This window comes from Hirsutella rhossiliensis (genome assembly GCF_020360975.1).
Source record: "Hirsutella rhossiliensis strain HR02 chromosome Unknown scaffold00012, whole genome shotgun sequence".
Taxonomy (NCBI): Eukaryota; Fungi; Ascomycota; class Sordariomycetes; order Hypocreales; family Ophiocordycipitaceae; genus Hirsutella; species Hirsutella rhossiliensis.
In genome coordinates this window covers 143,905-171,314 of record NW_025408678.1, presented here as the reverse complement: position 1 = coordinate 171,314, position 27,410 = coordinate 143,905, and the positions used below count along the sequence as shown (strand labels likewise).

The window sequence follows — 27,410 nt, the reverse complement described above, 5'->3', positions numbered from 1 at the left end:
TGGTCACGACATGCTGTAAAATCGCCCCGCATCCTCGATCTGCGACGTTGGCGATACTCCTGATCAGCACTATTGGTCACAACCCATCCAAGCGTCGTCTCATGTGCCCACGTGTCCCAGTCCGAGGCCTGTCCCAACAGCAGCCCGAGTTCAAAGCACTCAAGTTTGTCGATAGAGCTCGTCTGGCGACTCGTCATGCCTTCCTGCTGTGACTACGACGACCTACAGAGAATGGCGCCCCCGTGCAACGAAATGAAGGCTTCATGCCCCGGATCTGACGTGCATCGTGTCTCAAAAAAAGAAGCAAACAGAAGGGAAAGCTGGGCGTGAGTTATGGAGCAAACGCTGCATCCAAGACAGCCCCAGATCTCACAACCCATCGAATCAAGTCCTTCGGAAGGTGGATGCACGAATAATCAGTTGATTTGCCGGATCGACCACTCGCAGCTCAAGGAGCCGTTACTTGACATGCCAATATGACGCCAACCAAAACCCATGTATCAACCGCGTAACCGTTCAAGCCTCCGACTGGAAGGCCTCGGGGAAGCGCCGCAGGTTGTCCGCCAGGCGGCCGTGGTTGCTGAGGAACTGGACATAGGCACCATCGACCTTGACGCGGCCGGCGGCCTTGCGCTCGAGGTAGTCCTCGCGGCGCAGGGGAGTGAAGCCCCAGTTCTTGGAGATGATGATCTTTTGGCGGCCGGGAAACTTGTACTGTGATCGGCGGAGGGCCTCGAGGGCAAGGTGACGGCCTGCATGCTGCGTTAGAGATCCACCTGGAACCTGCCAGGGTGCTTCAACATACTAGAGTCGCGAGTGCGGACGCTCATGATGATCTGGCCAATGTTGACACGAGCGACAGTGCCGTTCGGCTTGCCCCAAGCACCACGCATTCCCGTCTGCAGTCTATCGGCACCGGCGCACGACAACATCTTGTTGATGCGGACGACGTGGAAGGGATGGGCGCGGACGCGGAGGTGGAAGCCTTCCTTGCCAGTGTGCTTGACGAGATATTTGTTGGCGCAGATACGGGCGGCCTCGAGGGCCTCGGAGCTCAGCTGCTCATACTCGTTGGAAACGAGGTGGATGCAGAGAGGGAAGTCGTCCACATTGGCGCGCTTGCGGCCAAGATCGAAGATGCGGATCTTGGGGTCGGGGACACCACGGTTGAACCGGGACTTGGGGAACGGCTGTTTGGAAGAACGACATGGTCAGTAAACCGTATTCATGAGCCCGCGCTGCATCGCCATCGTCTTGCTCCTCCCGATTCTCTTCTGCCATCATAACTCCAGAAAAAATCGGCCAAAAGTTCACAGGCACCGGCAGTCGGTCGAGATCTCACCTTGTTCTTGCAGTAGCGGTAGCAGCGAGCAGGACGACGCGCCATCTTGTCGGACTGTGCTGATATCGTGGGGTTAGTGGTATGTTGGGGGAGAGGTTGAACCCGATGGAAAGGGATCGGGACGAACTGACTCTATCTTCGATACGCACCAACTTTGATTTCAAAGCATTCGTTGGTAAGCCCGGTCGGTGCCTCTCGCTTAATCGTCGGGGCTTTAGGGCTCAGCCAAACCCGGCGTCGACCACCATTGGCCCGACCGCCCAGAGCCCTGGCCCGCAATTTTCGCAGAGCAGCCAAAAGTGGGAAAATCTTCCATGATCCATGAATCTCACCATCCCTCAAGCTCATCAACAACCTCGCCACCCGACAAGTCCGTCCTTGCGTCGCCAGCTCCAACCGATAAGATGGCCCCTCAAAAGAAAAGCAAGAAGGATGCCAACTCCATCAACTCCAAGTTGGCGCTGGTGATGAAATCCGGCAAGGGTACGTGATGCAGTGCCCGAGGGTGAGCAGAGGCATCGGCCGTGCTAACCAGAGGCAGTCACTCTTGGATATAAGTCTACACTGAAAGCCCTTCGCTCCGGCAAGGCCAAGCTCATTATCATTGCTGGCAACACTCCTCCCCTGCGCAAGAGCGAGCTCGAGTACTACAGCATGCTGTCCAAGGCCCCCATCCACCACTTCTCCGGCAACAACGTAAGTATTGCAACAGAGATTGTTTTCTAGAAGGAGATCCGCCGTGACGGTCCCAGTGCATTGGAAAAATATTATCAGGACGCACACATACCTTGCTAAGCGAGAACTTCGGTTCTTGCGATCATGCCCAGAGAAGAAGTCGCACGTTGACTTTGGAGGGTTCACTTGGCTGACTTTGTCCCGACAGATTGAGCTCGGCACTGCCTGCGGAAAGCTTTTCCGCTGCTCCACCCTCGCCATTCTGGACGCTGGCGACTCGGATATCCTGAGCGACCAGCAGGCATAAGCTGCTTCGTATGGCATTCATGTGGCGTTTGGGGTAAAATGGGTTCTCGGGCATTTGGGGATATACCAATCAATTCTTTGCAATCGTGAGACGACTTGATAGAGGGCTTTGCAGCTTGACCAGCCTCATATTGTCGGCACTTGTGGCCAGGTGTATGGCCTCTGCGTCTCAGAGATGCTGAGGGCCGGACATGACCAACTCGATGACAATAATACTGATGGCCCTTTTACTCCCCGCCACAACTCGTTTACATCTGCCACCGAAAGCCAACTTGTTGGTCATGGTGTGAATCACGGTTTCTGCTGCAAGTCTAGTCTCCCTGCGGACGGTTTCCTAGGAAACTACGGATGAAAGGAGGTGATGAGAATGCAGCTGAGACGAATGCCGGCGCAGTCCAATGAAAGCGGCGCCGCGGGCTGTCAAGCGCTGCATGCCAGGCGTTGTTGCCACATGTGTAATGCTCACTGCCTCGCGGCGGCCACGATGGGGATTCGGTGGCTTTGGCTCACCATTGCATGTGCTTGTTGGGCGGCCAGTCTAATTTTATCAGTGGAGGAGGAGGGGGCCTTGCCGCGGAAGCGCCGGGTGTAGATGCCGACGGGTTGGCACTGTGAGGCCCCGCGCTAATGAGGCGGCAAAGCACGGTGTGAGTATCTTGGCAGATACCCCCGGGGCGAGAACGGATGGATTGCTAGCCCGTTCCGGCCACGCCTTGTCACACTGAGGCCGGCCCGGGCGATTGGATGGACATTTTAGGGGCGCGTTTCAAGCGGCTGCGCGGGTGGGCGCTGAGCCACGCCAGGACCGCCGGCTGCCACGTGAAAGGAAAGAGGAGCGCAGAAATGAGGTGCTTGATGCTTGCTTGGCTTGCTTGGAAGCCTGGAACTCGGCCCCCCCTGGGACAAAGGCCTGTTGATGAGGCATTGACGGGCGCGGTAATTGACGAGCCTGAGCAAAAGTACTGCTCGCCGCCTTTTTGCGTGCCCGCGGTACTTGTCATTAATTAGTCAAAGTGGAGTCCCGGACTCTGACGGACGGGGGTAACCGTGTCTTCACAAACGGAAGCAGCGTCGTCGCTGTTGTTGTTGTGACTTTCATCTCCATGCACTCACCTCGAACCTCCACCAGCATTGCCATGCGCGCCAAACATCGGCGAGACCTCGACGCACCAAAATAATTACCTGCCCCGACCTCTTCTGCATCGGTAGCGCCCCCGCGCATTCCTCTGCACCTCGCAAACCGCTCGTCCAGTCCTTCCACGCCTCTCTCGCGCCATGTCGACGACGGCTTCCAAGAAGCCCCCCTTTGGCGGCACCGCCGTCGGCCGCGTCTCCAACTCGGACGCCGCCGCCGCCTCGTCCCCCAGCGCCTCTCCCGCCCGCAACTCGCCGCGCTCCTCGACCCCGACCGGCCACGCCCGCGCCCGCTCAGTCCGTGGCGCCGCCCATGTGTCGGCCCGCTCGGCTGCGGCACGAAGGGACACGGCTGGTGAGTCCGACGCCCGCGCCGAGGCTGCCTCGGCCGTCGAGGACCTCCAGCAGCGCCTGGAGAAGGAGGAGAAGCTGTCGGAGCAGTTCAAGAAGCAGGCCGACGTGCTGCAGTCCAAGCTCGACGATGCCGTCAAGGAGTCGGCCAAGCTCGAGGAAAAGGCCCACGAGTACGAGGAGCAGGTCGAGGCCTTGAGAAGCGAAAAGAGGGAAGCTACCCGCCAGATCCGCGAGATGGAGACCATCTACGAAGCCGAGCGGAGCGCCATCCTCAAGGAGAAGGAGGAACTGGCCAACAAGGAAGAGGAGATGCAGACCGTTATCCAGCGGTTAAAGGACAGCCTGGCCCAGAGACATAATGCCGCTGACGATGATGGCCGGCCATCCCGACAGAGTAAGTCGCGCCACTGGCCCAGCGTCTGACCCCGTTTGCTAACCGTGGACCAGCGGCCAACTCGTCTCCGTCGCTCGACGGCAGTAGCTTCGCGCCCCCCTCGTCGCTCCAACGCAGCGACTCTCGCAACAGCTCCAAACTGATTTTGCAAAAGGACAAACTTATCGAGAGCCTGCGTCTCGAGCTCGCAGAGGCACAGATTAAGCTGGTCGAGTCGGAGAACCAGGGAGGCGGCAGGCTGCAGGAGGTGGAGCGCCTGCTCATGGAAGCCCGCATGGCCAACGCGCGCCTCATGGAAGATAACGAGAGCTACCAGCTCCTCCTGCAGGAGAAGACGCTCAAGGGCGACTTTGGACAGAGCGACTTTAGCTACATGAATGCCAGCGCCCACCAGGATGCCCTAAACGCCCTCGAGGGCAACGCCGGAGGCTCGAGCCTGGCCGACGAGCTGTCTGATGCCGCCGCTGCCGAAGGCGACGGCGACCGCCGCCTTGAGGCCGAGTTCAGGTCGATGAAGGAACAGAACAAGGCGCTAACCATGTATATTAACAAGATCATCGGGCGTCTGCTGCAGCACCAAGAGTTTGAGTCGATTCTTGACCAGTCGGGCGACTTGAAGCCGCCCATGGACATCAACAAAGACTTGCCCCTGTCCCCGGGCATGAAGCAGCCACCCAACGGTCCGTCGCTGCTGCAGCGGGCCAAGTCCCTCGCCGTCGGCTCGACCAGGACCAAGCAGCGACCCATGTCGTACGTGCCGACCTCGGGCTCCGCCAACTCGGCCCATACCGACCCGGATACGGCCCCTAGCATACCCATTGGCAACCTGGGGCGATCGACGAGCACGAGGCGATCGAGGCCCCAGAGTGATCAGTTCACCGGCGCCGCAGGCCTTGTCGGTCAGATGTACCGGGGCCCGGATGGCACCGTGTCGCCGCCGCTAGGCAACTCGCGACACTCACCCAGCCTGTTTGGGGCCCCAGGCCTGTCTGTCAACCCCAACGCGGCCGCGCGCACCCCCAGCGGAGGTCAGGCCCCCTCGGCGGGCAACTTCCCCCACAGCAGGAGCGAGACTTCGAGCGTGAGCGGCGATTCGGCCGAGGTATCGACGTCCCCATCGCAGTCGCCGCCCAGGTCGCAGAGCGACAAGCAGACGACGTTTGCGGGAGGCAAGCCCCGTCCTCTGCGGTTGGTCCAGGAGAGAGAGGACGCGGCCAAGGAGAACAAGCGCGCGAGCTGGTACACGGGATGGAGCTGGGGGGCCAAGAAGGATGAGACACAGCAGCCCGCGGGCAGCTCGATTCCCGAATGAGAGACGGAGAGAGAGAAGCTCCTTGCCATGTTGATACGGGAGTCTCGGCCTTAATGTGGCGTCCGGTCCGCTTTGTGTTTTCCATGGTTAGTCCCTTTTATTTCGAGGAACAGTGGGCTGTTGGAAGAAGTATGGGCCGGTAGTTGTGTGTGAGGACACGGCGGCTGGATACACTTTGAATGTGGGCAGGACGAGCAGATTCACGGCCGACGCTGGCCTGTACGATTTACGTCACTAGTAGATATTTTGCCGAACCCGGCCTTTTTTGGGTTATGATGACTCTCTTCTGTCATGCTTGCGTGTGCATTGGTTGGGTTTACGGATGGACCGCGGCCCTGAGGAGGATGTGAGAGCGAGAGGAGAGCAAGGGGTTGACTGAGACCAGTGATTGCTGTCCTCGAGAATCTCAACAGGATAGAGAGTCAACCATCGTTGAGGAAGAAAGGCAACGATGACATGGATTGTACAGTTTGGAAAGATGGACTCGACTTCTTTCTGCCACAGCTCGGCAAGATGCTTGTGTCCACACTTTCCAACAAATGACAAATCATGGATGAAGAGCTGATGCTGGAGAAGTACAGGATGGATTGACTTGTCAAAAGAACAGCATTGAGGACGCCAAGGAGCCTGAGGGCGTGGTTTTACTGCCCTACTATTATTATAAGAAGAGGTACTCAGGTATGAAACCGAACGCAGAACAAGTCTGCAAAGAAATCGATCGTCTATTTGATGGCGGTTTTCGCGGCACCCACGCCAGTCGTTAATAAAGTAGAGCCATACGCTTCTCGTATACGAAGGCTGCGCCCAAAACAAAGCATTGGCGCATAGGCATCTAGATGCCTTCAGTGGCTGCATCCGGCGTCTACTCGCCATGCGATGTTTCCTATAATAAAGGGAAGTAAAAAAGAAGAAACAAAATGGGGCGGCAATAATAAGCACATAAAAAAGAAAATGTAATTTTATACTAATATTTAAAACGAGGCGGTCTGTGTCTTTTATCGCACACTACCATTTACATCAGCGCCCTCAATGTCGTCGAGCAGGCTAAATCCAGCTTAACCTGGTGTGTAGTGAGTCAGTGACGATAGTTATGTTAAAAAAAAGCGACCGTCTCCCGGTTTCGGCCGCCATCGACCAGGCGAGAGACTTAGGGCACGCCCTCTTGCCGGACAAGCGGGTCGATGCCGTGGGCCTCGCACAGGTCGACCATATCGTTTTCGAAGGCGATGCCCATCATCCACTAACACTTCTCGTACAGCTTGGTCATTTCGGCTACCTCGGGCTTGGACAGGGGCACAATGTGGTCGAAGACGGCCGAGTAGAGCCGGATATACCCTCGAGCGAGCCTGGCCGACGCCATCGAAACCCGAGACAACTTTGGGGATGGCGTATGCAGGAGAGTCAGTCCGGCCCGGGTCGACGCCCTGTGTCAGAGGTTCATTAGCAAAGTTGTCTTCTTTGTCTCCAGTTTGTTTTCCATGTTTCTTTTCTTCTGATTGTGTCCCCAATCATTTCCTCTATACCATTCTTCGCCGTCATTGTAACGGGCAAGCCGCTTTAACGGCGGCTGCGCCGCCTAGCTTCTAGAACCTTCCATTGGCTCGAAGCTATAAAATGCTATTGTGCTCTCATGTAGTAGATTCTCTTTCTTTCTTTCTTTCTTCTCTATCTTGATAGTAAACAGCATAGGGACTAGTTAGTTGTATCAACTCACTAGAGGCCTTTCACATACTATCAAGATCACTGAAGACATTGAAGACACTGAAGACACCGAAGACACTGAAGACACCGAAGACACCGAAGACACTGAAGACACCAAACTGAGTCCCGTCGAACTATTAGCGTTCAGCGAAGTCGCGATGGCCGAAGATAACAACAACATGCAGCCGGACGTCCTCAGCGCCCTGGTTGCCGAGATACGAAGTCTGAGAGAAGAGAGTTCCCGAAGAAACACCCAGTTTGAAGAACGTTTTATTGCCCTGGAACTCCAACAACACCAGCAAGCCCGTTCGTCTGAACTCCTAGAGCCAACGCCATCTGTCACCCCGGCTGTCCCCATTGAGGACACTCGTGTGGTCGCCACTCACAACCCTCACCCAACCAAGCGCCCCAAATTACGAGACATACCGAAATTCGGCGGCGACAAGGCCCAGTGGCGAAGCTGGAAACTAGAAACCGAAGGAAAGCTACGAGTCGACAAAGAAGCCCTTGGAGATGCAGAAGGCCACTTTATGTACATCTTCATGAGCCTAGAAGGCAAGGCTAAAGACAACGTGACCACATTTGTGGAGATGCAAACCGAGAAGAAAACGTTCAATGTTGCTGAACTACTCAACCGCCTCGAATTGCTGTCAGGGAGAGGGATCGCAAGCAGAGAGCTACACGCAACCTGCATTCGATTAAGCAAGGAGAGAATGAACCGTTCACGTCCTTTTACCCCCGCTTTGAGAGGGAGATCGCCAATGCCAACGCCGAGTATTGGCCAGATGACAGCAAGATTTCCTACCTCCAGGAGGCACTAAACGATAAAATGAAAGCAGCCCTCATAGGCTCTGACCCTCTGCCATCAGCAGCTATGTTGGGCTGGCGAGGAGGTGCGATTCGCTGAGCAGCCAGATGGAATTGTTGGGTCAGTGGAAAAGGCCTCGAGGCAACACAAAGAGTTCGGACAACTATGACAACCACCAGAATCATGGAGGCCAGGCTGCCCAGAAACAGCCTGGCCAGAAAACCGAAGTTAGACGAGAGGATATGATGGAATGGGAACCAACTCTACAAGCATCCGCGAAAGTGAACGCTGCGCGCACCCGCAGTGATAAGAACACATATGGTTACCAATCCAAGCGACCAGAAGACCAAGCGCTGTTGGGCAAGCGTGCCAAGTGGGTCGACCAGGCCGAGATGGACGCCCGTTACCGTGAAGGGCGTTGCCTCCGTTGTGGAAGAGACAACTGCAGAATCGAGCGCTGTCCATTGGCTGCGCCTATCCGACCCGCAAACACGACCCGACGCACTCAGGTCAATGCCGTGACCCCGTCACGACCAGCGGTCACTAAAGCCGAGGTCGCCGAAGACGATACTTCTTCTCATAACGATGAAGATTCAGACTAGGGACACGCGGCGGCTGTGAGAGAATGGGATGTGAGCGGAAAAGCAAAAATGGACGGAGAACCGTTCATAGCAGACGTCAGGGTGAACGGCACAGACTTCGTGCCATCTCTTGTCGACTATGGCTGCCTCTGCTACGGCGCGGTTAGCAAGCGCACATTTCACTCTCTCCAGTTGCCACATATACGCGTCCAGCCGCGCATCTTGGAGAATGCAGCGGGAGACGGCAAGGAGGTCAAAATCGACAAGATCACGTATGTGTCGATCGACCTCGATGGACATCAGCAGCATCGTGTTTTCATGTACGTCATCGACGATCTGAACTGGGATATGATCCTGGGTAAACGATGGATGGAAGACCAGGATGTTCACATCCATGCGAAGGAAGGATATCTCGAGATCGGGTCCAATGGAGTTCAAGTACGAGACCGACGACGTTACCAGCCTCCACAGCTAGATGTCTCTAATGTCATGGCCGCAACCTTTTAGCAGAAGCACGCCGTGACAAACGCAAAGGCGGCATTGGAGTTCACTCGGTCACGATGGCGGATATTGACAAGGCCCTAAGACCGAAACCGAAGACTGACGTAATGGAGAAGCTGCCACCACAGTACCACAAGTGGTCTCGAGCTTTCTCTCAGCAACTGGCCGACCAGCTGCCCCCTCATCGGCCAGGTGTGGACCTGAAGATCGAAGTGCTGAAAGACGAGCATGGCCGAGAGAAGCCCTACCCTGGGGACCGCTTTACAGCATGTCCCGCGAGGAGCTATTGGTACTACGGAAGACTCTCACAGAACTACTCGACAAGGGATTTATTAGAGTCAGCAGCTCGCCAGCCGCGGCACCAGTCCTTATGGTGAAGAAGCCCGGCGGAGGCATCCGCTTCTGCGTGGATTACAGAGGTTTGAACCATATAACGAAGAGGGACCGCTATCCCTTGCCCTTACTGAGCGAGACCTTGCGAACGATAGCCAAGGCAAGGTGGTTCACCAAGGTAGATGTTATAGCAGCGTTCCATAAGATCAGGGTCGCCCCGGCGACGAGGAAAGACAACTTTCAGAACGCGCTATGGATCCTTCGAATGGCTGGTAGTTCCATTCGGCCTGACAGGCGCACCAGCAGCCTTTCAGCGGTACATTAACAGCGCGCTCCAGGATTACCTAGACGATTTTGTGTCAGCATATATCGACGATGTCCTGATCTTCTCCTCTGGAAGCCTGCAAGACCACCGCGACAAGGTCGGCAAGGTCCTCCAACGACTGATGGACGCCGGGCTGCAACTGGATATCAACAAGAGTGAATTCGAAGTCAAGGCTGTGAAATACCTTGGGTTTATCATCGAGGCGGAGTGTGGGATCCGAGTCGACCCTGAGAAGGTTGAGGCTGTGAAGGAATGGGCAACCCCGACGAATGTTAAGTCCGTGAGGAGTTTTATTGGATTCGCGAACTTCTACAGGATGTTTATGCCAGAGTTCTCGGTGATAGCGGAGCCGCTAACGCGGCTAACGAAGAAGGACGTGCCATTCCGTTGGGATGAATTGTGCGAAGAAGCCTTCGAGAAGCTCAAGGACTTGTTGATCACGGCCCCGATCCTTGCACACTTCCATCCAGAAAGGAGACTATCGTGGAAGCAGACGCTTCAGGATTCGCGTCGGGAGGCGTGCTCTTGCAGAGAGATGATAAGGATGGACTGGTACGACCTGTCGCATACTTCTCGAAGAAACATTCGGCAGCCGAAGCGAACTACGCTATCCATGACAAGGAGCTACTCGCCATTCTCAGATGTTTGGAGCAGTGGGAACCAGAGCTACGGGCAGTAGAGCACTTCAAGATCCTAACGGACCACAAGAACCTGAGGTACTTCTACTCGGAAAGGAGGTTGACAGAGAGACAAGTGCGGTGGTCGGAGTTCCTGTCCAGGTTCCAATTCGAGCTCGAATGGAGGCCGGGCCGCAAGGGCGGATTGCCTGACGCACTCTCGACGGGACCAGGATATGCCGGCCAACTACTCCGATGAACGACTAAAGGGACGCATTATGAGGCTATTCCAAAATGATCACCTTAGAAGGGTCCCAATATCGACATTGTCTACCAACACCGAGGGTGCCCAGGAAATCAACTTCGAAAAGAGATCAGGATATTTGAAGATGAGGAGTTACAGCAGCTGTGGCACGCCGCACGGCAAGAAGACAAGCTTTATCAAGAACTCACGAAGCTGGTAGCAGATGGAGCGAAGAGTGTGCCAACAGACTTACAGAAGGAGAAGGTTGTCAGCATTTCAGAATGCTCATTAGACAATAGAGGCCTGCTGTGCTTTAGAGAACGCGTCTGGATACCCGGTTCGGAGCCGCTACGTACAAAGATCATCCAGGAAACTCACGACTCTCATATCACCGGACATCCTGGAAGGGACCTCACGTACTCGACTCTGTCGAGACGCTTCTTCTGGCCGGGTGCCGCTAGCGATGTACGTCGGTTTGTGCGCAACTGCGAGGTTTGCGGACGAAACACCATCTGGAGGATACAAAGAAAGGACTCCTAAAGCCGCTCCCTATTCCGCAACGCATATGGAGCGAAATTACCATTGACTTTATTACTGACCTCCCACCGTCGGGGAAAGATGGCGCGACGAACTGCATGGTGGTCACGGACCGACTCACCAAAGGCGTCGAACTCGAAGGATTGAACGATATTTCCACAGAAGCGGTTGCAAGAAGACTCTTCGAACGACACTACCCTGTCCATGGCATCCCAACGGCTATAACCAGTGATCAGGGTCCCCAGTTTGTCAGTGGTATGTGGAAAAGTTTCTGTCAGATGCTAGGGATCGAGCAGCGGTTGTCGACGGCGTACCATCCACAAACCGACGGTGCAACAGAACGAATGAACCAAGAGGTAGAGAGGATTCTTCGGATATGGACGAATTATCTGCAGGAGAACTGGTTAGACTTGCTTCCAATCGCGATGGCGACTATTAACGAGAGGAAGCAACCTCCACCGGACTGAGTCCGTTCTTCTTCATGCACGGCTACCACAACGAGCCAATCCAATTAGTTGAGCATCGAAGAACGGAAGACACGACGCAGGGGGAAGCGACAGCGGAGGATTTTATTCAGAGACTACAGGACGCCACGGAGTTTGCGCAAGCAGCGATAGCTATGGCCCAGGAAATACAGCAAGCGCAAGCCAACAAGCACAGGACAGCCGCACCGAGATACGAGCCTGGGGATTGGGTATACCTCAACTTGAGAAATGTCAAAACATCGCGACCCTGCAAGAAGCTCGATTGGCTACATGCCAAATATCAAGTGCTCGCGGAAGTTAGCCCACATGCCTACAGGTTGGATGTGCCTGGGCGCATCCATCCAGTCTTTCACGTCGACCTACTCCGGCCAGTCCCCGAGACCCATTGCCTTCGCAGAAACTCGATCAAGAGAGTGCCCCACCGGTGCTGGTGGACGGCGAAAAGATGTACCTTGTTGAAAGAATTCTGGATGAAAGAATGGAAGGTACGCATAAGAAGGTGCTCGTAAAATGGCATGATTACTCGCAGCCTACGGGAACCCCTTACTACTATTCGACACACCGATGCATGGAAGCAATGGAAGAAGCATAAAAGGAGTGTCACCTTCTCAAGTCATCTTGCCACAGATTGCCACGACCCCGGAAGAGGAAACGTTGGAAGGGAGGAGGTAATGTAACGGGCAAGCGCTTTAACGGCGGCTGCGCCGCCTAGCTTCTAGAACCTTCCATTGGCTCGAAGCTATAAAATGCTATTGTGCTCTCATGTAGTAGATTCTCTTTCTTTCTTTCTTTCTTCTCTATCTTGATAGTAAACAGCATAGGGACTAGTTAGTTGTATCAACTCACTAGAGGCCTTTCACAGTCATCACAAACATGGGCAACGCCGCTTGGGAAATAAGCGGCATCACGGCTTCTCCGGCGGCTCCGGGTTCGCAGAGACCCGAAACGCAATCTTCGACGGCCAGGGATCAGAGGTGGACAACAAAAGCACTATAGACGCTGACAGTCCGTCCACGTTGCCCCTGTTTCGTATTCTTTTCTGTTCCAACGAAAAGCTTGGTATTATGTCTGAAGGCTTGGAGTTACAAAGATGGCTGGAATGCCCATAATCTCGCACGTGGTGTCATGGCAAGTTGACGACCGATTTGGTTCCACAATCCACATTACGCAAATGCTCTGTTGCAAAGTGTCGTGCCTGTCTGGGCCTTTTCGCCGCCAAGTGTTGTTATATTCAAGTGATGGTGCTTGATTATCTGCTTCATAGGCTCGTGAACCACGAATCCGTAAATATTCCTGACCCCGAGTTGATCGTCGTGGGCTGCCTTGACCTGTTATGCGTTGAGCGAACACCCCATCGAGCTCGACCAGTTCAATACAGAAAGCCGGCCGCGATAGTATTATTGTGGAGCAAATTATGACTGTGGATCAGAATACGATTGTGGCGCAATCCAAGTCGATTCAGTCAACCGGGATTTCACTTTTTACTTCGCAAACGGCATTAAATTACTGTAAAGAGAATATCGTTCAATAGTTTGACTTTCGCTGTACACTTCAAAAAGGGGCCCTATAGCTTCTTTCACTGACCATTAGAAGAGCCTCTGTTCTATAAACCCTCGCCCATTCTTTTTAGGGTCATTATGCCTTTGCCCTAGTAGGCACATGTAATGCTATATCTGACAGAAATAGAAAGCAAGCCGAGGGACTGTCGTCCCCTGGTCAAAATATGCGCAAGACAGCGGAATAGACGTAGTGCTTTCAGCGTCTATACATGTAACCCATTGTTGCCGGCCAGACCTGTTGTGGTTTAGAGGCCCACGTCCGATGCTTAGGCCGTTTCCTTCTCAAAAGCCCAGAACTCCAATGCCTGTCTGTTGAATTGGACTGTCGTAATGCATTGACCTCACGATCTGCCCAAGTTCAGCAGTCTGCACCGCACATTATAACTTCTGCCATTCATCGACGCCATGATTGGATCCTCGGAGTATCACCGTTGCTTCCTGCCTCTGGCGGTCATCTTGAGCTCGATTTATATCTTGACCGGACGCTCTCTTCTGCCGTAGCACGACTCCTTCTATTAGTGGCGACAGCTACTATCGCTTTCTCCACGGGTGGACACGAAGAAGATAGCTAGCGTGATAGTGGGCACGGATCCGAAAAGGCCCCAGCGGCCGAGTCAGAAAACCGCAGTCGCCACAGTGATCAAGACGTTGTCGAGAAAAGATGGAGGCGTTTAGCGCCGACCTGCCATCTTCCGGGCTCGCGGTCCGCACAGCCGAGCGTCTCTCACCGCCCAGCCACGGATATCCCGGATTCGGGTTGCTCCCGAAGCCGGGAACCCACATTCGAAGTAGGCCAACCCTCGTGCTCACACTATAACTCACACTATAACGACAGAAAAGCCAGGTATATCCATTTATAATGGATCGCGGCTTTAATAACTCAGTATAAGCAATGCGCCGCTGCGGGCCTCGTGATTCATAGACATCTCTATTTGGGATCTGCTGGCTCGACCATTACGTTCTCCCACGGACCTGGTGGATCATTACCATCCGTTCTGGCTCACTCTACTTGGAATCCTTTTGTAGCAGGCGGGCGTAAGCCAAGCGTCGTTAAAACAACATTGTACTACATGTATAGCGAGAGACCGCAACTTCGCATGTGTATGCAAACCGGCTTCGTGCAAATGACACTCCTCATGGATGGTCTCGGGCACCTTTGCGAGACGTTGTAATAAGTTACGCGGATATACAGCCTTCACCGTTGTAAAGAGACGGACTGCGTTGCACACAAAGCTCAACAAGAGATGCTTTCACATGAGTGGTGTATTTCGTACCTCTTCTTCAAGCCCTTTGTTTATTGAAATCGGGGTTATATCAACCTCTATCACCCGTGTTCTCTACATCTTTCAAACTCCATGGTCATGTAAGTTGCAAAGCCATCATGGTTAATCCCTGATATTCGCTTCTGTACAAGGGTCCTGACCTCGCTTGACACTCCTGGGCGAACCAATGGTGAACTACCCATGAGCAACCATCTTCTGCTCCATATCCTGCTCCATCTTCTACTCGTCCGACCTTGGCTGGTTACGGGAAACAGCCCTGCCCATAAACAACTCATATCGTACCACATGCTACAAATATCTACAGAAAAAGAATGGTGCAGAGTAGAGCAATGACGCAGGCAAGAGCTATACATGGCTTCATCTACGAATTAAGCAGTGGTCTGTCGTGTAGCTTGCGTCTTATAAAAGGAGGGTCAGATTCACTCTCTGAAGGATAAATGAACACCTCTCCTCTTATACCACATACATCTAGATACTCGAGCAACAACACCTTATCGCAATGAAGCCCTCTGTCTTCTCCTTGCTCGTCTCGGCTCTGGCCGGCACTGTCGCGGCAAAGCCTGTCGAGGCGGCAGCAATAGCCGGGGCCGATCTCGAACCGGCCTCTCCAATGACTCAACATGCTCCCAAGGCTGTGCTAACGGTCCTTGTCACCGGCTTCGGCGTATGTCCTGTCTAATCTGCTCTTGGATGGGGTTGTATCGATTAATGCCCAAGCTAATCGCACGACAGAACTTCGCCCAGCTCAAGAACCCGTCGTGGGAAATTGCCAAAGGCCTCCCGTCGTGCCTCCCTGCCCTGGGGGCCGACAAGGGGAAAACTATTGAAATCCCTCCGGTGCGCATCCTCGTCCCTCAGGAGGCCATCCCGGTTAGCTACAAGGCGGTAAGGGAAATTGTGCCGTCCTTCTGGGAGACGTACCAGGGCCATAAGGTTGACCTGGCGATCCACATTGGCATGACCGCCGGGTCCGTGTATAAGATAGAGCGAAGAGGACACCGCAATGGCTACAAGATTGGGGACATCGACGAGGAGATTCCCGAGGACGAGGAGAAAGGTAAGAAGGGAGAAAACTGGATTTGGCAAGGCCTACCCGACGAGATCCAGACGGAACTGGACCTAGACGACGTTTTGAAGCGGTGGCAGGGATTCGGCGCTGTAAGTCACCGCCTCTCGCATTGCGCGCAAACTACTTACCACCGCGCATGAAAACAGAAGAACGCAAGCCTGCAAGTCTCTGAGGATGCCGGCAGATTCCTATGCGATTTCATCTACTACTCGAGCCTGTCGACGCTATGGAAGCGGCAGCGGCCGCGAAAGGTCGTGTTCCTGCATGTCCCTACCGACTCGTCTAGTCAAGCCGTCCGCCAGGGACAAGAGCTTACGCTCAGCCTGATTCGGTCGATGGTCGAAAGCGAGACCCAGCGAGCCGGAAACGCGGCGTGTACATGACGAGGAAGGAAGTAATATGGTAGATATTCAGGGAAGACCAAGCGAGCAACTACACATAAATGGGTTCCCGTTTCGATAGTTCTGGACCTCTAGCCCAGTAACTAGCCCGTAGCTCTCAATAGATTGTCTACCAAGATCCTAGGCTACGTAGTGACAGTCTTGATGTCCCTCGCCTTGACATCCCTCGCCTTGATCTTGGCAGCGTTTCGGCCAAGCAAGATGCAATAGCTACAGCTTTACACGATTAGCCGCTGCGTATTATAACACTTGGGCACATTTCCCTCGTCGGTGTAGCCAAAGCCAGCACTCTCGAGAGATCTGTGGCCACAAAAATCTTGCAAGAACAAAAGAGTCATAAATCGCTTTTCTCCTCAACGACCACGCAGCCTGCACCGCAAATTACAACTCTCGCCATGGACTGCATCAACGCCATCATTGGATCCTCAGAGTATCACCACTGCTTCCTGCCCCAAGCGCCGCCTCCTGGCGAGGCCAGCACCGTCTTTTGGATATATTTTTGGGAACATCTGACCATACTTGTAATTTCGTCGTCAGCAGTATATACGTCATGGTTGTCCTTTCTCATCTAAAAACGGGAAACGCGGCCCTCTAGAATTGGTCGCTTTGGTCGTACATGTAATAGTTCCGCATCTGGAGCAACTAAGAAGCAAGGGCACCAAAACTCCTATTCCGACTAGAGGCGGTGCAGTAGCATCCGGATAAAAGAACAAAAGACCGGCTCATCTCGGTGATCCTTGAGAAAAATCCTCTTGGTTCTCCGCGCCCATTCGCTCAGGAGTTGACTCGCCCCTGCCTCGGTGTAGGCATCATCCGCACCGCCGACACGGACGGCTTTGAGAAAGTAGCCCGAGCAGACGGCCATAAGCCAGTCGATGACGACGTCAGAGTACTGCTGACTGGCCGCATTGTCCTCACCATGGCGCGTATGGCGCGCCAGGTCCTTAATGGCCGGGTGCAGCACCGCATCGGCCTGGACTTCACGCGCCTCCCAGACACCGCGCAGCTCATCTAGGCACCCCCAAACGTCGTCGAGGGATCTGTCGTAGGTTGGAATGCGAAAGGCGGCGGCGACGGATGCCGGGATAACACCGTCTTCGATCATCTGCACCATGGCCTTGCGGCAAGCGTCAACGGGACCGGCGTAGTTGTCGCGACCCGAGGCGTCGCGGCCGACGAAGGTGAGAACAAGCGAGCCTCCTCTCACCACTTCAGAGGCGCGGAGGCGCAGGAAGAGACAGAGATCGTCGTGGGCTTGGGCCCGGCACAGCCGCTTCATTTCGTCGTCATGGGCTGCAGCGGGCAGTCGATCGAGATGGTGGAGGCAGCAGAGAGAGAAGCCGAGGTTGACGGACCGGGGCGGGACGAGGGGGCGGTAGAAGCTTCGTGGAATCAAGCCAAGGAAGACCGAGGACGGAAACCGGGCCGGATCTAGGGCGTCGGCCCAGGCGGAGACGGTGGCGGACAGTGTGTTGAAGTCGTTTTCCGGTCTGTCGCTTAGTAGAAGCTGAACCTGATCGGACTGCGTCAGGGGAAGCATGGCCTCCAGGGGCTCGATTCTACAAGTATCGATGCTCCAAGTCAGCGGAGCGAGTCAAGCATAAGGACATAAGGACAACGAAGTCACGCACGAATTGTTGCCATGGGCCGAGCCGTATTCGACAATGGTGAATTGCTGGTCGCTGCCAGACGGGAGCCCGTCACCGCTGGCAGCAGCTTCGCGGGCGGCCCTCTGGAGAAGCGGCAGCGTCTTGAGCATGGCCTCGTGCTGGAGCGCCGCGTGTGAGCGGTACGAGCCCTTGCCTTGCATGGGGACATCGTTGACGAGAACGGCGTCGTCGACGGCGAGTTGGGCTGCGGGCATGGCGGCTAAAGGCTGGGAAGCCCGACGGCTCGATGTAAAAGGCCTCGGGTATGGGTAGAAGGCTATGTGCTTGACGTATACCAGTGATGTGTGTACTCGACGAGTAATTCACAGTTCAAGCCTGCAAGTACCTGTGTTTCCATCGTGTGCGGAGTATATGTGTCTTATTTCTTCGGCGCTTTCGGCGATTATTGAGTATCAACGTCGGGGTGATGGTCGGGCTGGAGAGTTTGACCCGTAAGTTAACCTAAATCATGCGTATTAACAAGTGTAACATACGTACAGAGTATTGCGACTATCATTATCATTATCGATCATTATCGATCATCTCATCCTGACAAGACTCATACCAGTGATCGATCGCCTAGAGTCAAGCTTCAACAGTCTTGCAGACCTTGTTTAGCCTTCATTCACGTACATTCCAACACGACCTTGCACGAGACGGAGAGCCAGAGAAAATAGATCAGAGTTCCATTAGTCTAAAACGTGTCATGTCCGTAAAGCGCAAGGATACAGTCCTCATAACTCATGCCCCCCCGCCCACCGCCTTGACACTCATCCTCCTGCTCACCTTCATCCAATAGGCCTCGGCGCGCAACTGCTGAGCCACACGAAAGACCGTCGTCTCATCTTGGCCGGGGATGTGTTCAAAGGCAAAGTGCCGCAGCAGAGTGACGAGCGTCAAATGCATCTCCTGGAGGGCGAAATGCTTGCCTATGCAGACGCGATTCCCAGCCGAAAAGGGCCAGAAGGGCACCGCGGCATCGTCAATGGCGCCGTCCAGCCACCGCTCAGGCATGAAGCGCTGCGGCTGGTCCCAGAGACACGGGTCTGTATGGGCCTCTTGCGTGCTGGGGAAGACGGTGGTGCCCTGGGGAACGCGGTAGTTCAGCACGACCTCGTCGCGGCTCGTCTCGCGGGGGCTTCCGGTTGCTTGGCCGGGCACCAGGCGCATGGCCTCGTTGATGCAGGCTTGGAGGTAGACCATGCCCATCAGAGAGTAGCCGCAGTCTGTTTCCCGCCCCGGGTCGTCGGCGGGATACCACCAGTCGACCTCCTGGTAGAGCCGCTCCAGCGCCGCCGGATGCTTGGCGAGCAGCAGCAGGGTGAAGAGCTCGGCGTTGGCCGTCGTCTCGCTGCCGGCCGTCAGCAGCACCACGCTCTCGTCCTGCACGTCCGAGGTGCGGAACTCGGAGCCCGCGTCGTCGTCGCTGCTGCTCGCCTTGACGAGCCACTGCAGCAGGTCCGCTCTCGCTCCGGAACGCTCGCCGGACGCAAGCTCCCGCCGCCGCCCGTTGACAATGTCGCGCGTGAACTGATCGATGTAGGGGTCGCGCGTTGGCAGAAGCGGTAGCTTCCGAATCCAGGGAATGAGCATCATCCAGGCGGCCAGCTTGAGGCCCTGCTTGAGCCGCGTCGGCAGAGGATGGCTGCCGTTCTCCACGACGTGAAAGCTCTGCCCGAAGGTGGTGACGCCTATAATGTCTATTGCCAATCCATGGACGAGGTGCTGCATGTCGACGACGGCCCCGGCTCCGGCCCCGGCCCCGGCTCCGGCCCCGACCCCGGCCCCGTCACACGCCCGGCCCAGCTCTCGCACCGCAACGGCGACGCAATCCCTCATTAGCGGCTCCATATTGCGAATGCACTTGATTCCAAACATGCCGGATATTAAACGCTTGCGCCGGCCATATGCCTTCTTGTCGGTAAAGGCCAGCAGCGTCGGCCGGTCCGGGTCCTGCCTGAAGTTTCCGTAGATGGCATGCGACTTGGCCCAATCCTCGGATTTGATAATGCGCCGGATCTCGCCAGCGTCGGCTACAGAGATTATACCAGGCGCTAGAAGTACTATGGGGCCATACTTCTCGTGCAAGATGCGGGTAAAATGGTGACTAGTTGCCGACGTCAGACAACGTATATCACGAGAAGGCGATGAATACAACTAGAGGTGATGAGAAAGAGGAGTGTTACCTGGTTCCTTTGAGCGTGGCAATGGTCAGCGGCCACGAGCTGACCTTGTTGAGCAGCGGGCCGGGGATGGAGCGCAACGGAGAGAAGACATTCTGTAAGAGCTGCCGTCGTACTACTCCGTCAGTGGTGAGTTTTCTTCAAGAGATCATATTCTCTCATAGCAACAGCAGGTTAAACCTACAGAGACAAGCTTCGGCAAGATGAAAATGACGGCGACGCAAGTCAGGACCAGATTGGTCACGCTCCAGTGCCTCAACAGCAGTCCCGCCTCGGTGCTGGAAGACGGGAGTATCTGAGAAATGTTGGCGTCCATGGTCCCCTAACTTTCGCTGCTGGAGAGGCCCCGGAAGAGAAGAAAGGTCGGGAAGGAACAACAGGGGTGGAAGAGACAAGAAGATACGGAGAGAAGAAGACCGTAGGTGAATCAGCGAAGCCCGCGAACCGGCCCTTGTCATATTGCTATAGAGCACTCCCATGCCGGCAAATCATCGTCGTTCGATGTCAGCAGACGTCGGCGAGATCCGCTGCCCCCTTGTCAAACCGCCGATACCCACCGAAGAGTGTTGGGCCCGGGGGTAGGACCCGGGCATGCCTCCGACCCAATCACTTGGTTCGTGTTTCTCACTATTGAATCGATAATCATAATCATGCCTGGGCCCTTTCGTTGTTGGATTTGTCTGCTGGTGGCGAGCCTGGCACCACCAAGACTATAATCTTTTGTAAATAGTAGAAAGCAGCAGTGCCCCAGAGTAACAGGGAAAGCTGCTACGGGGCTTTGCATCAAACAAAGCTTGCCTATCGGGCGCGCCCTTCACTTGAACATGTAGACAGCCTTGACCTGGCAATAGGACAGCAGTCCTTCGAGGCCATACTCAACGCCCAGTCCACTCTGCTTGTGCCCGCCAAAAGGAACGCAAGGATCCGGCCGAGGGGGCCCATTAATAAAGACGCTGCCGGCCTCGAGCTGTGAAGCAATCTGCCTGGCCGCCTCTACGTCGCCGGACCAGACGCTGGCCGCGAGGCCGCCCTCGGTGTCGTTGGCGAGCCGCACCGCCTCCTCTGTCGTAGAGAAGGGCACGCAGCAGACAATGGGTCCTACAAACAGTCAGCCGGCTGCGTCTCGCGCCTCCCTCTCTTCACTCCTTGGTCGATAGCCAGGACACTGACCAAAGTTCTCTTGCCGGAGAAGCGGAGAGTCTGGCGGAGGGTTTTTGCAAATAGTCGGCCGCAGGAAGAAGTCCTCCTCGGTCGATCTCAACGCCCCGGGCCCGCCCAAAACGAAGTCGTGCGCCCCCATGTCAGCGGCTCCGTGAAGCGACTCAACAAGCTTTTCCACCTGAACACGGTTTTGCACGGGGCCGATGCGCGCCGCCATGTCCCGGCTCAAATCGGCCGTCGCGCCGGCCAGCTTCTCGACAAACTCATCAAACCTTTCTTCGTGGATGTACAGCCTCCGCGGTGCGATGCATACTTGACCTGCGTTGAACCACAAGGCGCCGGCGATTCGTGGGCACACAATCTCAACATCGACGTCGGGCAGGATAACGGCGGCGTTATTTCCGGCGCTGCCCTCTCTCAGAGATAGGGGTCAGCTCTTGCTTCACCTCGAGCAGCAGTATTCACGTGTTGGCCTCGGAGCGGGGGTGGGAGTCGCACGTTTCCAGCGTGATGCGCTTCATCTGATCGGCACCGGCCTTGAGGATCTGCTTCCCTGTGGCCGAGGACCCCGTAAAAGAGATCTTGTCGACACCAGGGTGCCGCACCAGCAGCGGACCGAGGTCATTGTCTCCGCTCAACGCTTGGAGAACCGAGGGCGGGAAGACCTGCTGCGCCAACTCTACCAGCTTGAGGGACGTGTAGGGCGTGAATGGTCTGTGTTTGGCGCCGCAAGGTCAATGGTCAGCGCTTCGCGGGATAGCAGACTTCAGTCGATGTGCAACAGCGTCAAGAGAGACATACGAAGGCTTGAGGATTACGCAATTCCCAGTGGCAAGGGCCGGGGAGATCTTTCCGATAGCTATGCCAGAGGTGAGTATGCCAGCAAGCCGTCTAGAAACCTGGAGCATACCGAGCATGAGAGGAACTGAGTCCAAGAGAGCGAGGGCGTTTAGCAAATGCATGTCGAGTAGTAGGGCGACGGCCGAGACAGCATACAATTCCACGGGCAAATGGCAGCAACGACCCCAAGGGGCTCCCGCGTGATGCTCACCACCTTGGACTCGTCCTCGATCCTGTCTTGTGGAATCCTGTACTTGGCTGTTCCACGTCAGCACAAAGAGCGCATGCCAGGCAGCAGAGATCGACGCACATGGATAGCGAAGCCACTGTGCAGCCCAGCAGACCTCGATGGCCGCGTTTTCGACCTGGAGAAACAGTAGGTTGGTATCATATTGAGTGGCAATAGGATGGCGCGGCCATCAAGGCTTCAATACCGTCCTCCCGCACTCGTCGGCAAGCAGCCGTGAAAACTCGGCGGCGTGGGAGAGGTAGAGATCCGCGAACCGGTCTAGCAGCTCGGTTCTCTCCTCGTACGGCCGCCGCGACCAGGCCGGGAACGCCTTGCGCGCGGCAGCTACACAGTCGTCAACGTCCCCCTCGGTCGCTACGGGCACATCCCAGAGCGGTTGTTGATTTAAAGGATTCGTCCCATGGCGCCCTGTTTTCGCGCCTCGAGGCTTGCCCCCGATAGTATTGTGAAAGTTGACCCAGTCCATGCCGGGATAGTTTGTCCTTTGGTCTTATCGAGCTGTTGACTCCGTTTTCGACTTGCAATGTGCGCAAAGAGATGGCAGATGAGAGAGATGTAACGGCAGCGATGACATGTGCCGAAGCTTTTATAAAGTCACCGAGTGCGCTGGGTCGGCGACTTTGCGCGTGGTCGCCGGTCCATGTACACGAGTGAAGCGCAGCGGCGTCTGCCTAGTTTGAAGAAAGTATCGGACCCAGGTTCGACTTCACTCCTTCGCCAATTAGATGGTATAAACTGTATCTTGTAGGCATAGAGGCAATCTACTTTGATTCCAACTCCGGGTTCCGACAGTTTCGAAGTCGACGCGGCAGATCTCTTCATGACTGTGAAACGGATACCAATGTTAATGCACAATAAAAAAGCACGAGCATCTCTGGACTCTGAATGTCCCCTTCAGCTTCAAAGACAAGTATCTCGAGCATACATCTCGAGCATACCCAAATCGTCCACCACAGCCCCTCGTCGTCATTCATCATGGTGTAGCCGGCGATTACGTGTATGAATGTCTGAGCTTCTCGTAGACATCAAACGCGCTGGAACTGTAAAATCCCTATGCGTACTTCTATTCCGTGTCCGCAGATAGTAAGCCCATGAACGCGGCGGGCGACGTGTCGGCTAACTTCACATAAGCACCAGACTTACAATGGTAATCAGCACCCAACGCTACTGTATGTTCAAAGCAACGTGTAACGGAACGAGAATCCCGTTGACAGTGCCAGGGCAGCTTGCAGGTCACGAGCAAACATATATGTCCCTCCATCCATCTACTTTCTTCGGATGCGGTTGATTGGCTTTGAAAGTTGCAGCAAGGAACCGTATCGGCCCATGATGTGTGCGCTGCCTGCCTATTTGGTTAGGACAAACAAGCGAAGTATACGTCTCGGCCGCCGACAGAGTTGCCAGGTGTAGCTCACAAGGACGACAAGCTATCAGGTAATGTCGACCTCGGTGATAGCTTGGCGATGTTGGGGTTGTTTCGGTGCTCATGCCACTCAGTCGCCCTAGGTCGTGTCTGGTATTTGGGCTAATGTGACTTTTTTATGAGCTATGATTCTCACATCCACGACATAATTATATCACAGGCAGAGTTTTCCCCTTCCGATGGTCTATGCTATTGTGTAAGAGACCGGTTCGTTAGGTACGCTCGGAAAGGTAGCAACAAAGGCACAGGTACAGGCGGCTGATATTCTCTATGTACCTCTTCTGCAAGACTGAAACTTGAAGAAGAGGAGAGCTGAGGTTTAATTCCCTAAGATTGACAGCGGCATGGTAGGCTCATGCAGCCAGGCGCCAACATCGAAACCACGCCACAAGAGCCCTTGATTCAGTATTCCTCGAGTATTGGTTTGGCTACAACGAGATATTAAAGACTACCTCTCCCTTACTCTCTCACTCTACTGTGCGGCAGCGACCTGGTCACGGCCACGACAAAAGCAGCCCAGGCGGCAAGGTCGACGGTCAGCATGCGGCGGGCGTTGACGGTGAGCCAATCGTCAAGATAAGCGTTGACGTCGTCGTCTGCACCAGCGGCAGGTCCATCGGCACAGATGAGCGCCCGACAGCTGGGGGCTATGGCCGGCACGTAGAGCAAGTGAGCGGCGGCGAGGGCGGAGCCGGCAGCATACCAGCGCAACGAAGAAGAGGCGACGAGGGCGTCTGGACGGGCGTAGAGGTTTCCGATGCCCAGCCAGGTGGAGGCGGCGATGGTGACGACGACAAAGGGCAGGGCGCGGCGGAAAAAGGAGGAGAAGTAGGAGCGGAGCAGCGGACGGGAGTGGGGCCGGTTCTCGGGCCGGTTGAGGAGGCCGAGGAAGAAGTGCTGGTCCCAGGCAAAGAGGAGGGAGCAGGTCGACGAGACGAGGGGGGCGGCGCGGAGGGCGACGAGGGGGTCGAAGAAGAGGCGCGAGGCCATTTCTTTTAGATTTTTTTTCGATTTTTTTTCTTTTCAGTGACAAGTTGTATTATGGTAATGGCGGACCGTCTGTCATCTGCGGCAGCGAAATCGGTCGCAGAGGTGCCGTGAGATGGGTTCCCGGCTCGTCGTGGATGTCGTCGGTGCTGATGTCGTCGTGGTTGCTGATGTCGTCGTCGGATCGGATTATTTGTTTGCGGGAGAGAGGTGGTGCCATTTTCGGCGACTTCCCCATTTCCTTTTCCACCTCACGCTGCAGGGCGGCCAGCAGCAGCTCCACCTCCCGCCGCGTCCTTCACGACCGGTCGCATGTCCGCTTCGAGTGGAGGAGGCGACTGTGGAGGAGGCGGAAGAGGAAGGACTGCCGTCTGGTGGCGCGATAGGCCGCCGGCCGCCGGCCCCCTATTCCTCTTCTCCTCTCCCGCCTCCTCTTCGCCGCCGCCCTCACTCACCACCACGTTGAGAGTCTCCCGCAATCGCCGTCTTACCTGGCGCGCAACCCAGCCATGGATGCGAGCCCTCGGCAAGAAAAGAGCAGAGCCACGGACAATGGCGGTGCCAACAAGGGCCCGCGGTTCTGGCTCGTCTTTGCCGCCATCGCTCTAACCACCTTTCTCGCCGCCCTCGACACCTCCATCCTCTCCACGGCGTTGCCGACCATTGCAGCCGCCCTCGGCTCCGAAGAGCTCTACCTGTGGATCACAAACGCCTACCTGCTCGCCTCGACGGCCACAATCCCCATCTTCGCCCAGGCCGCCAACATCTACGGCCGCCGAAGCCTGACGCTGCTCGCCGTCTGCCTCTTCGCCCTCGGCAGCGGTCTCTGTGGCGGCGCCTCCTCTACAGCCATGATGATTGCCGGCCGCGCCGTCCAGGGCATCGGTGGCGGCGGTATCCTTACCATGTCCGAGATTGTCATCTGCGACTTGGTCTCGATCCGTGAGCGCGGCCTGTACGCCGGAGTTATCGGAGGCATTTGGGCAATTGCAGCCGTCGTCGCCCCCATTCTCGGCGGTGCCTTTGCCCAGGGCTCCTCGTGGCGCTGGATCTTCTACCTTAACCTCCCCATCTCCGGCCTCGCCCTCGCCCTCCTTGCCCTCTTCCTCGAGCTGCACCGCCCCCCGGCCGGCCCCCTCCGTGACCAGCTGGCCCGCATCGACTGGGGCGGCAGCGCCATTCTCATCGCCTCTGTTGCCTCCGTCGTTCTCGCCCTCGGCTGGGGCGGCACTCGCTATCCCTGGTCCTCGTGGCGCGTTGCCCTGCCTCTTGTCCTTGGTCTTGCCGGCCACGTCGCCTTCTTCGCCTACCAAGCTGCCCCCTGGCTGCGCGAGCCGACGATGCCGCTGCGCATCTTTGGCAACCGTACCTCGGCCCTCTGCCTTGTCATCAGCTTCCTCCACAGCATGCTCCTTTTCTGGGCCTGCTACTTCCTGCCCGTCTACTTCCAGGCCGTCCGCGAGGCCAGCCCGATGCGGTCCGCTGTCATGCTCTTCCCCATTGCGACGACGAGCGCCCCCGCCGGCGTGCTTGCCGGTGTTTTCATCACCAAGACGGGCCGCTACCGCGTCTGGCAGCTGCTCGGCCTCGGCCTCATGTCTCTTGGCTGCGGAATGTGCAACCTCCTCAACGCCACCTCGCCGACGGGCCAATGGGTCGGCTTCCAGCTCCTGCTTGGATTCGGCTTCGGCTTCGTCTTCACCAGCACCCTCCCCCCCATCCTGGCCAGTCTCGCCGAGTCGGATGTTGCGACGGCCACCGGCGCTTGGACTTTCCTTCGTAATTTTGGATCCGTATGGGGGCTTGCCATTCCTGGCGCCATCTTCAACACCTACTCAAGCAATGCGGCGTCGCGCGTCTCCAACCCGGTCGTGCGGGAAATGCTCGTCGACGGCGGCGCGTACGAGCGGGCGACGAAGCAGTTCATGCTTACCCTCGACGGCAGCCCGGGCCTCAAGTCCGAGGTGGCGCAGCTGTACGTGGATGGGTTGCGGGTCATGTGGCAGGCGTCGATAGCCTTTGCTCTCTTGGCCTTTGCGTGCGCTCTCTTTGTCCCCACCGTCGAGCTCCGCGACGAGCTCAACACCGAGTTTGGCTTGAAGGAGGGCGCCGGGTCGGGCGTTTTGAGCAACGACACGTCGGACAAGGAGTCTCCATGACGAGACTGCTGGTCTGCCCCGGCGTTGGGATACGGCCAGGGCCCTTCGGCGACAGAGAGAAGAGTGCTGGTTTATTTCGCGGGCTCCTTTATCCACACATCAATGATTGGCTTGGCGTGCAGCTGATGTGGTGCGACCGAGTGAGCAGGGTTACACTGACTTCGACCCCTTGCCATTCATTCCACTTCTTATAGCGGACGTCACCTGAAGCTCGTTGAAGCTCGTTTTGGATTTTATATGCGGTTACTCTCTAGGCACTTGATGAGGTATCTACGGCGTGAAGAGAAACATGAATTGCAAGCGATAACGGCTTGTTTTTTTCTCGACTTACTTTACTTGTACACGGCGCAAGACTTCCTTTACATCACCGTGCAAGGGTACAGGAAGACAGTTGATCGCGTAGGGATGGTGCTTCAAGCGGAGGACACGACCAAGTCGCTGCGTGCTTGACACAGCCGCGGCTCTATGTCTTTTTACTGGCATTGCTAGGCCTACTTTACCGCCTGAGTGGAACTGATAGAATATTAAATGGATTCACTTGGAAGATGAGTCCACGCATACAGCATCACGCTAGACAGTTGGCTGGAAGGAAATAAATCCAAGGACGTACTCAATTCATTATCTCAGTCTCGGCGAAGAGATTTCAGACTGAATTGCAAATTACGTCCTACGCCCAAGAAGAAGACTTGACCTTGCGTGTTAATTTGAGCAATGATTTCATCTAAAAGCCATCCGCCTTGCTAGATGCCTTCATCCCGATCTCGAGTCCCTAGTCCAACGCCAATCTGCGTGATACA

General features: G+C 55.8%; 10 protein-coding genes across 10 annotated transcripts; 5 read left to right on the top strand and 5 right to left on the bottom strand.

The window, feature by feature from the left end:
* Window positions 1–516: 516 nt before the first annotated feature.
* HRG_09206 (ribosomal protein l16p/L10e domain-containing protein) lies at window positions 517–1,387 on the bottom strand (the record flags this gene model as incomplete). The annotated part of the gene is made up of 3 exons (XM_044867677.1): window positions 517–752; window positions 806–1,190; window positions 1,343–1,387. 3 exons carry the CDS (start codon window positions 1,385–1,387, stop codon window positions 517–519), a joined length of 666 nt encoding a protein of 221 aa, XP_044716937.1.
* Window positions 1,388–1,746: 359 nt separating this feature from the next.
* Window positions 1,747–2,324, top strand: HRG_09205 (ribosomal protein l7Ae/L30e/S12e/Gadd45 family domain-containing protein; the record flags this gene model as incomplete). The annotated part of the gene is made up of 3 exons (XM_044867676.1): window positions 1,747–1,825; window positions 1,884–2,038; window positions 2,226–2,324. 3 exons carry the CDS (start codon window positions 1,747–1,749, stop codon window positions 2,322–2,324), a joined length of 333 nt encoding a protein of 110 aa, XP_044716936.1.
* A 1,274-nt stretch (window positions 2,325–3,598) lies between these two features.
* Window positions 3,599–5,517, top strand: HRG_09204 (M protein, serotype 2.1 precursor; the record flags this gene model as incomplete). Its single annotated transcript, XM_044867675.1, has 2 exons — window positions 3,599–4,205; window positions 4,259–5,517. The coding sequence occupies 2 exons, from the start codon at window positions 3,599–3,601 to the stop codon at window positions 5,515–5,517; spliced, it is 1,866 nt and encodes a 621-aa protein (XP_044716935.1).
* Window positions 5,518–8,676: 3,159 nt separating this feature from the next.
* On the top strand, window positions 8,677–10,642 carry HRG_09203 (reverse transcriptase (RNA-dependent DNA polymerase) domain-containing protein; the record flags this gene model as incomplete). The annotated part of the gene is made up of 7 exons (XM_044867674.1): window positions 8,677–9,045; window positions 9,237–9,300; window positions 9,351–9,481; window positions 9,548–9,619; window positions 9,675–9,921; window positions 10,111–10,275; window positions 10,359–10,642. The coding sequence occupies 7 exons, from the start codon at window positions 8,677–8,679 to the stop codon at window positions 10,640–10,642; spliced, it is 1,332 nt and encodes a 443-aa protein (XP_044716934.1).
* A 4,348-nt stretch (window positions 10,643–14,990) lies between these two features.
* On the top strand, window positions 14,991–15,943 carry HRG_09202 (pyroglutamyl peptidase domain-containing protein; the record flags this gene model as incomplete). Its single annotated transcript, XM_044867673.1, has 3 exons — window positions 14,991–15,155; window positions 15,224–15,649; window positions 15,707–15,943. 3 exons carry the CDS (start codon window positions 14,991–14,993, stop codon window positions 15,941–15,943), a joined length of 828 nt encoding a protein of 275 aa, XP_044716933.1.
* A 694-nt stretch (window positions 15,944–16,637) lies between these two features.
* Window positions 16,638–17,825, bottom strand: HRG_09201 (SAM dependent carboxyl methyltransferase domain-containing protein; the record flags this gene model as incomplete). Its single annotated transcript, XM_044867672.1, has 2 exons — window positions 16,638–17,520; window positions 17,593–17,825. 2 exons carry the CDS (start codon window positions 17,823–17,825, stop codon window positions 16,638–16,640), a joined length of 1,116 nt encoding a protein of 371 aa, XP_044716932.1.
* Window positions 17,826–18,351: 526 nt separating this feature from the next.
* Window positions 18,352–20,109, bottom strand: HRG_09200 (cytochrome p450 domain-containing protein; the record flags this gene model as incomplete). Its single annotated transcript, XM_044867671.1, has 4 exons — window positions 18,352–19,335; window positions 19,390–19,717; window positions 19,797–19,897; window positions 19,978–20,109. The coding sequence occupies 4 exons, from the start codon at window positions 20,107–20,109 to the stop codon at window positions 18,352–18,354; spliced, it is 1,545 nt and encodes a 514-aa protein (XP_044716931.1).
* A 498-nt stretch (window positions 20,110–20,607) lies between these two features.
* Window positions 20,608–22,510, bottom strand: HRG_09199 (aldehyde dehydrogenase family domain-containing protein; the record flags this gene model as incomplete). Its single annotated transcript, XM_044867670.1, has 7 exons — window positions 20,608–20,891; window positions 20,964–21,361; window positions 21,453–21,668; window positions 21,756–21,813; window positions 21,951–22,052; window positions 22,105–22,159; window positions 22,229–22,510. 7 exons carry the CDS (start codon window positions 22,508–22,510, stop codon window positions 20,608–20,610), a joined length of 1,395 nt encoding a protein of 464 aa, XP_044716930.1.
* Window positions 22,511–23,926: 1,416 nt separating this feature from the next.
* On the bottom strand, window positions 23,927–24,457 carry HRG_09198 (uncharacterized protein; the record flags this gene model as incomplete). The annotated part of the gene is made up of 1 exon (XM_044867669.1): window positions 23,927–24,457. The coding sequence occupies one exon, from the start codon at window positions 24,455–24,457 to the stop codon at window positions 23,927–23,929; it is 531 nt and encodes a 176-aa protein (XP_044716929.1).
* A 506-nt stretch (window positions 24,458–24,963) lies between these two features.
* Window positions 24,964–26,613, top strand: HRG_09197 (major facilitator superfamily domain-containing protein; the record flags this gene model as incomplete). Its single annotated transcript, XM_044867668.1, has 1 exon — window positions 24,964–26,613. The coding sequence occupies one exon, from the start codon at window positions 24,964–24,966 to the stop codon at window positions 26,611–26,613; it is 1,650 nt and encodes a 549-aa protein (XP_044716928.1).
* Between the last annotated feature and the right edge of the window lie 797 nt (window positions 26,614–27,410).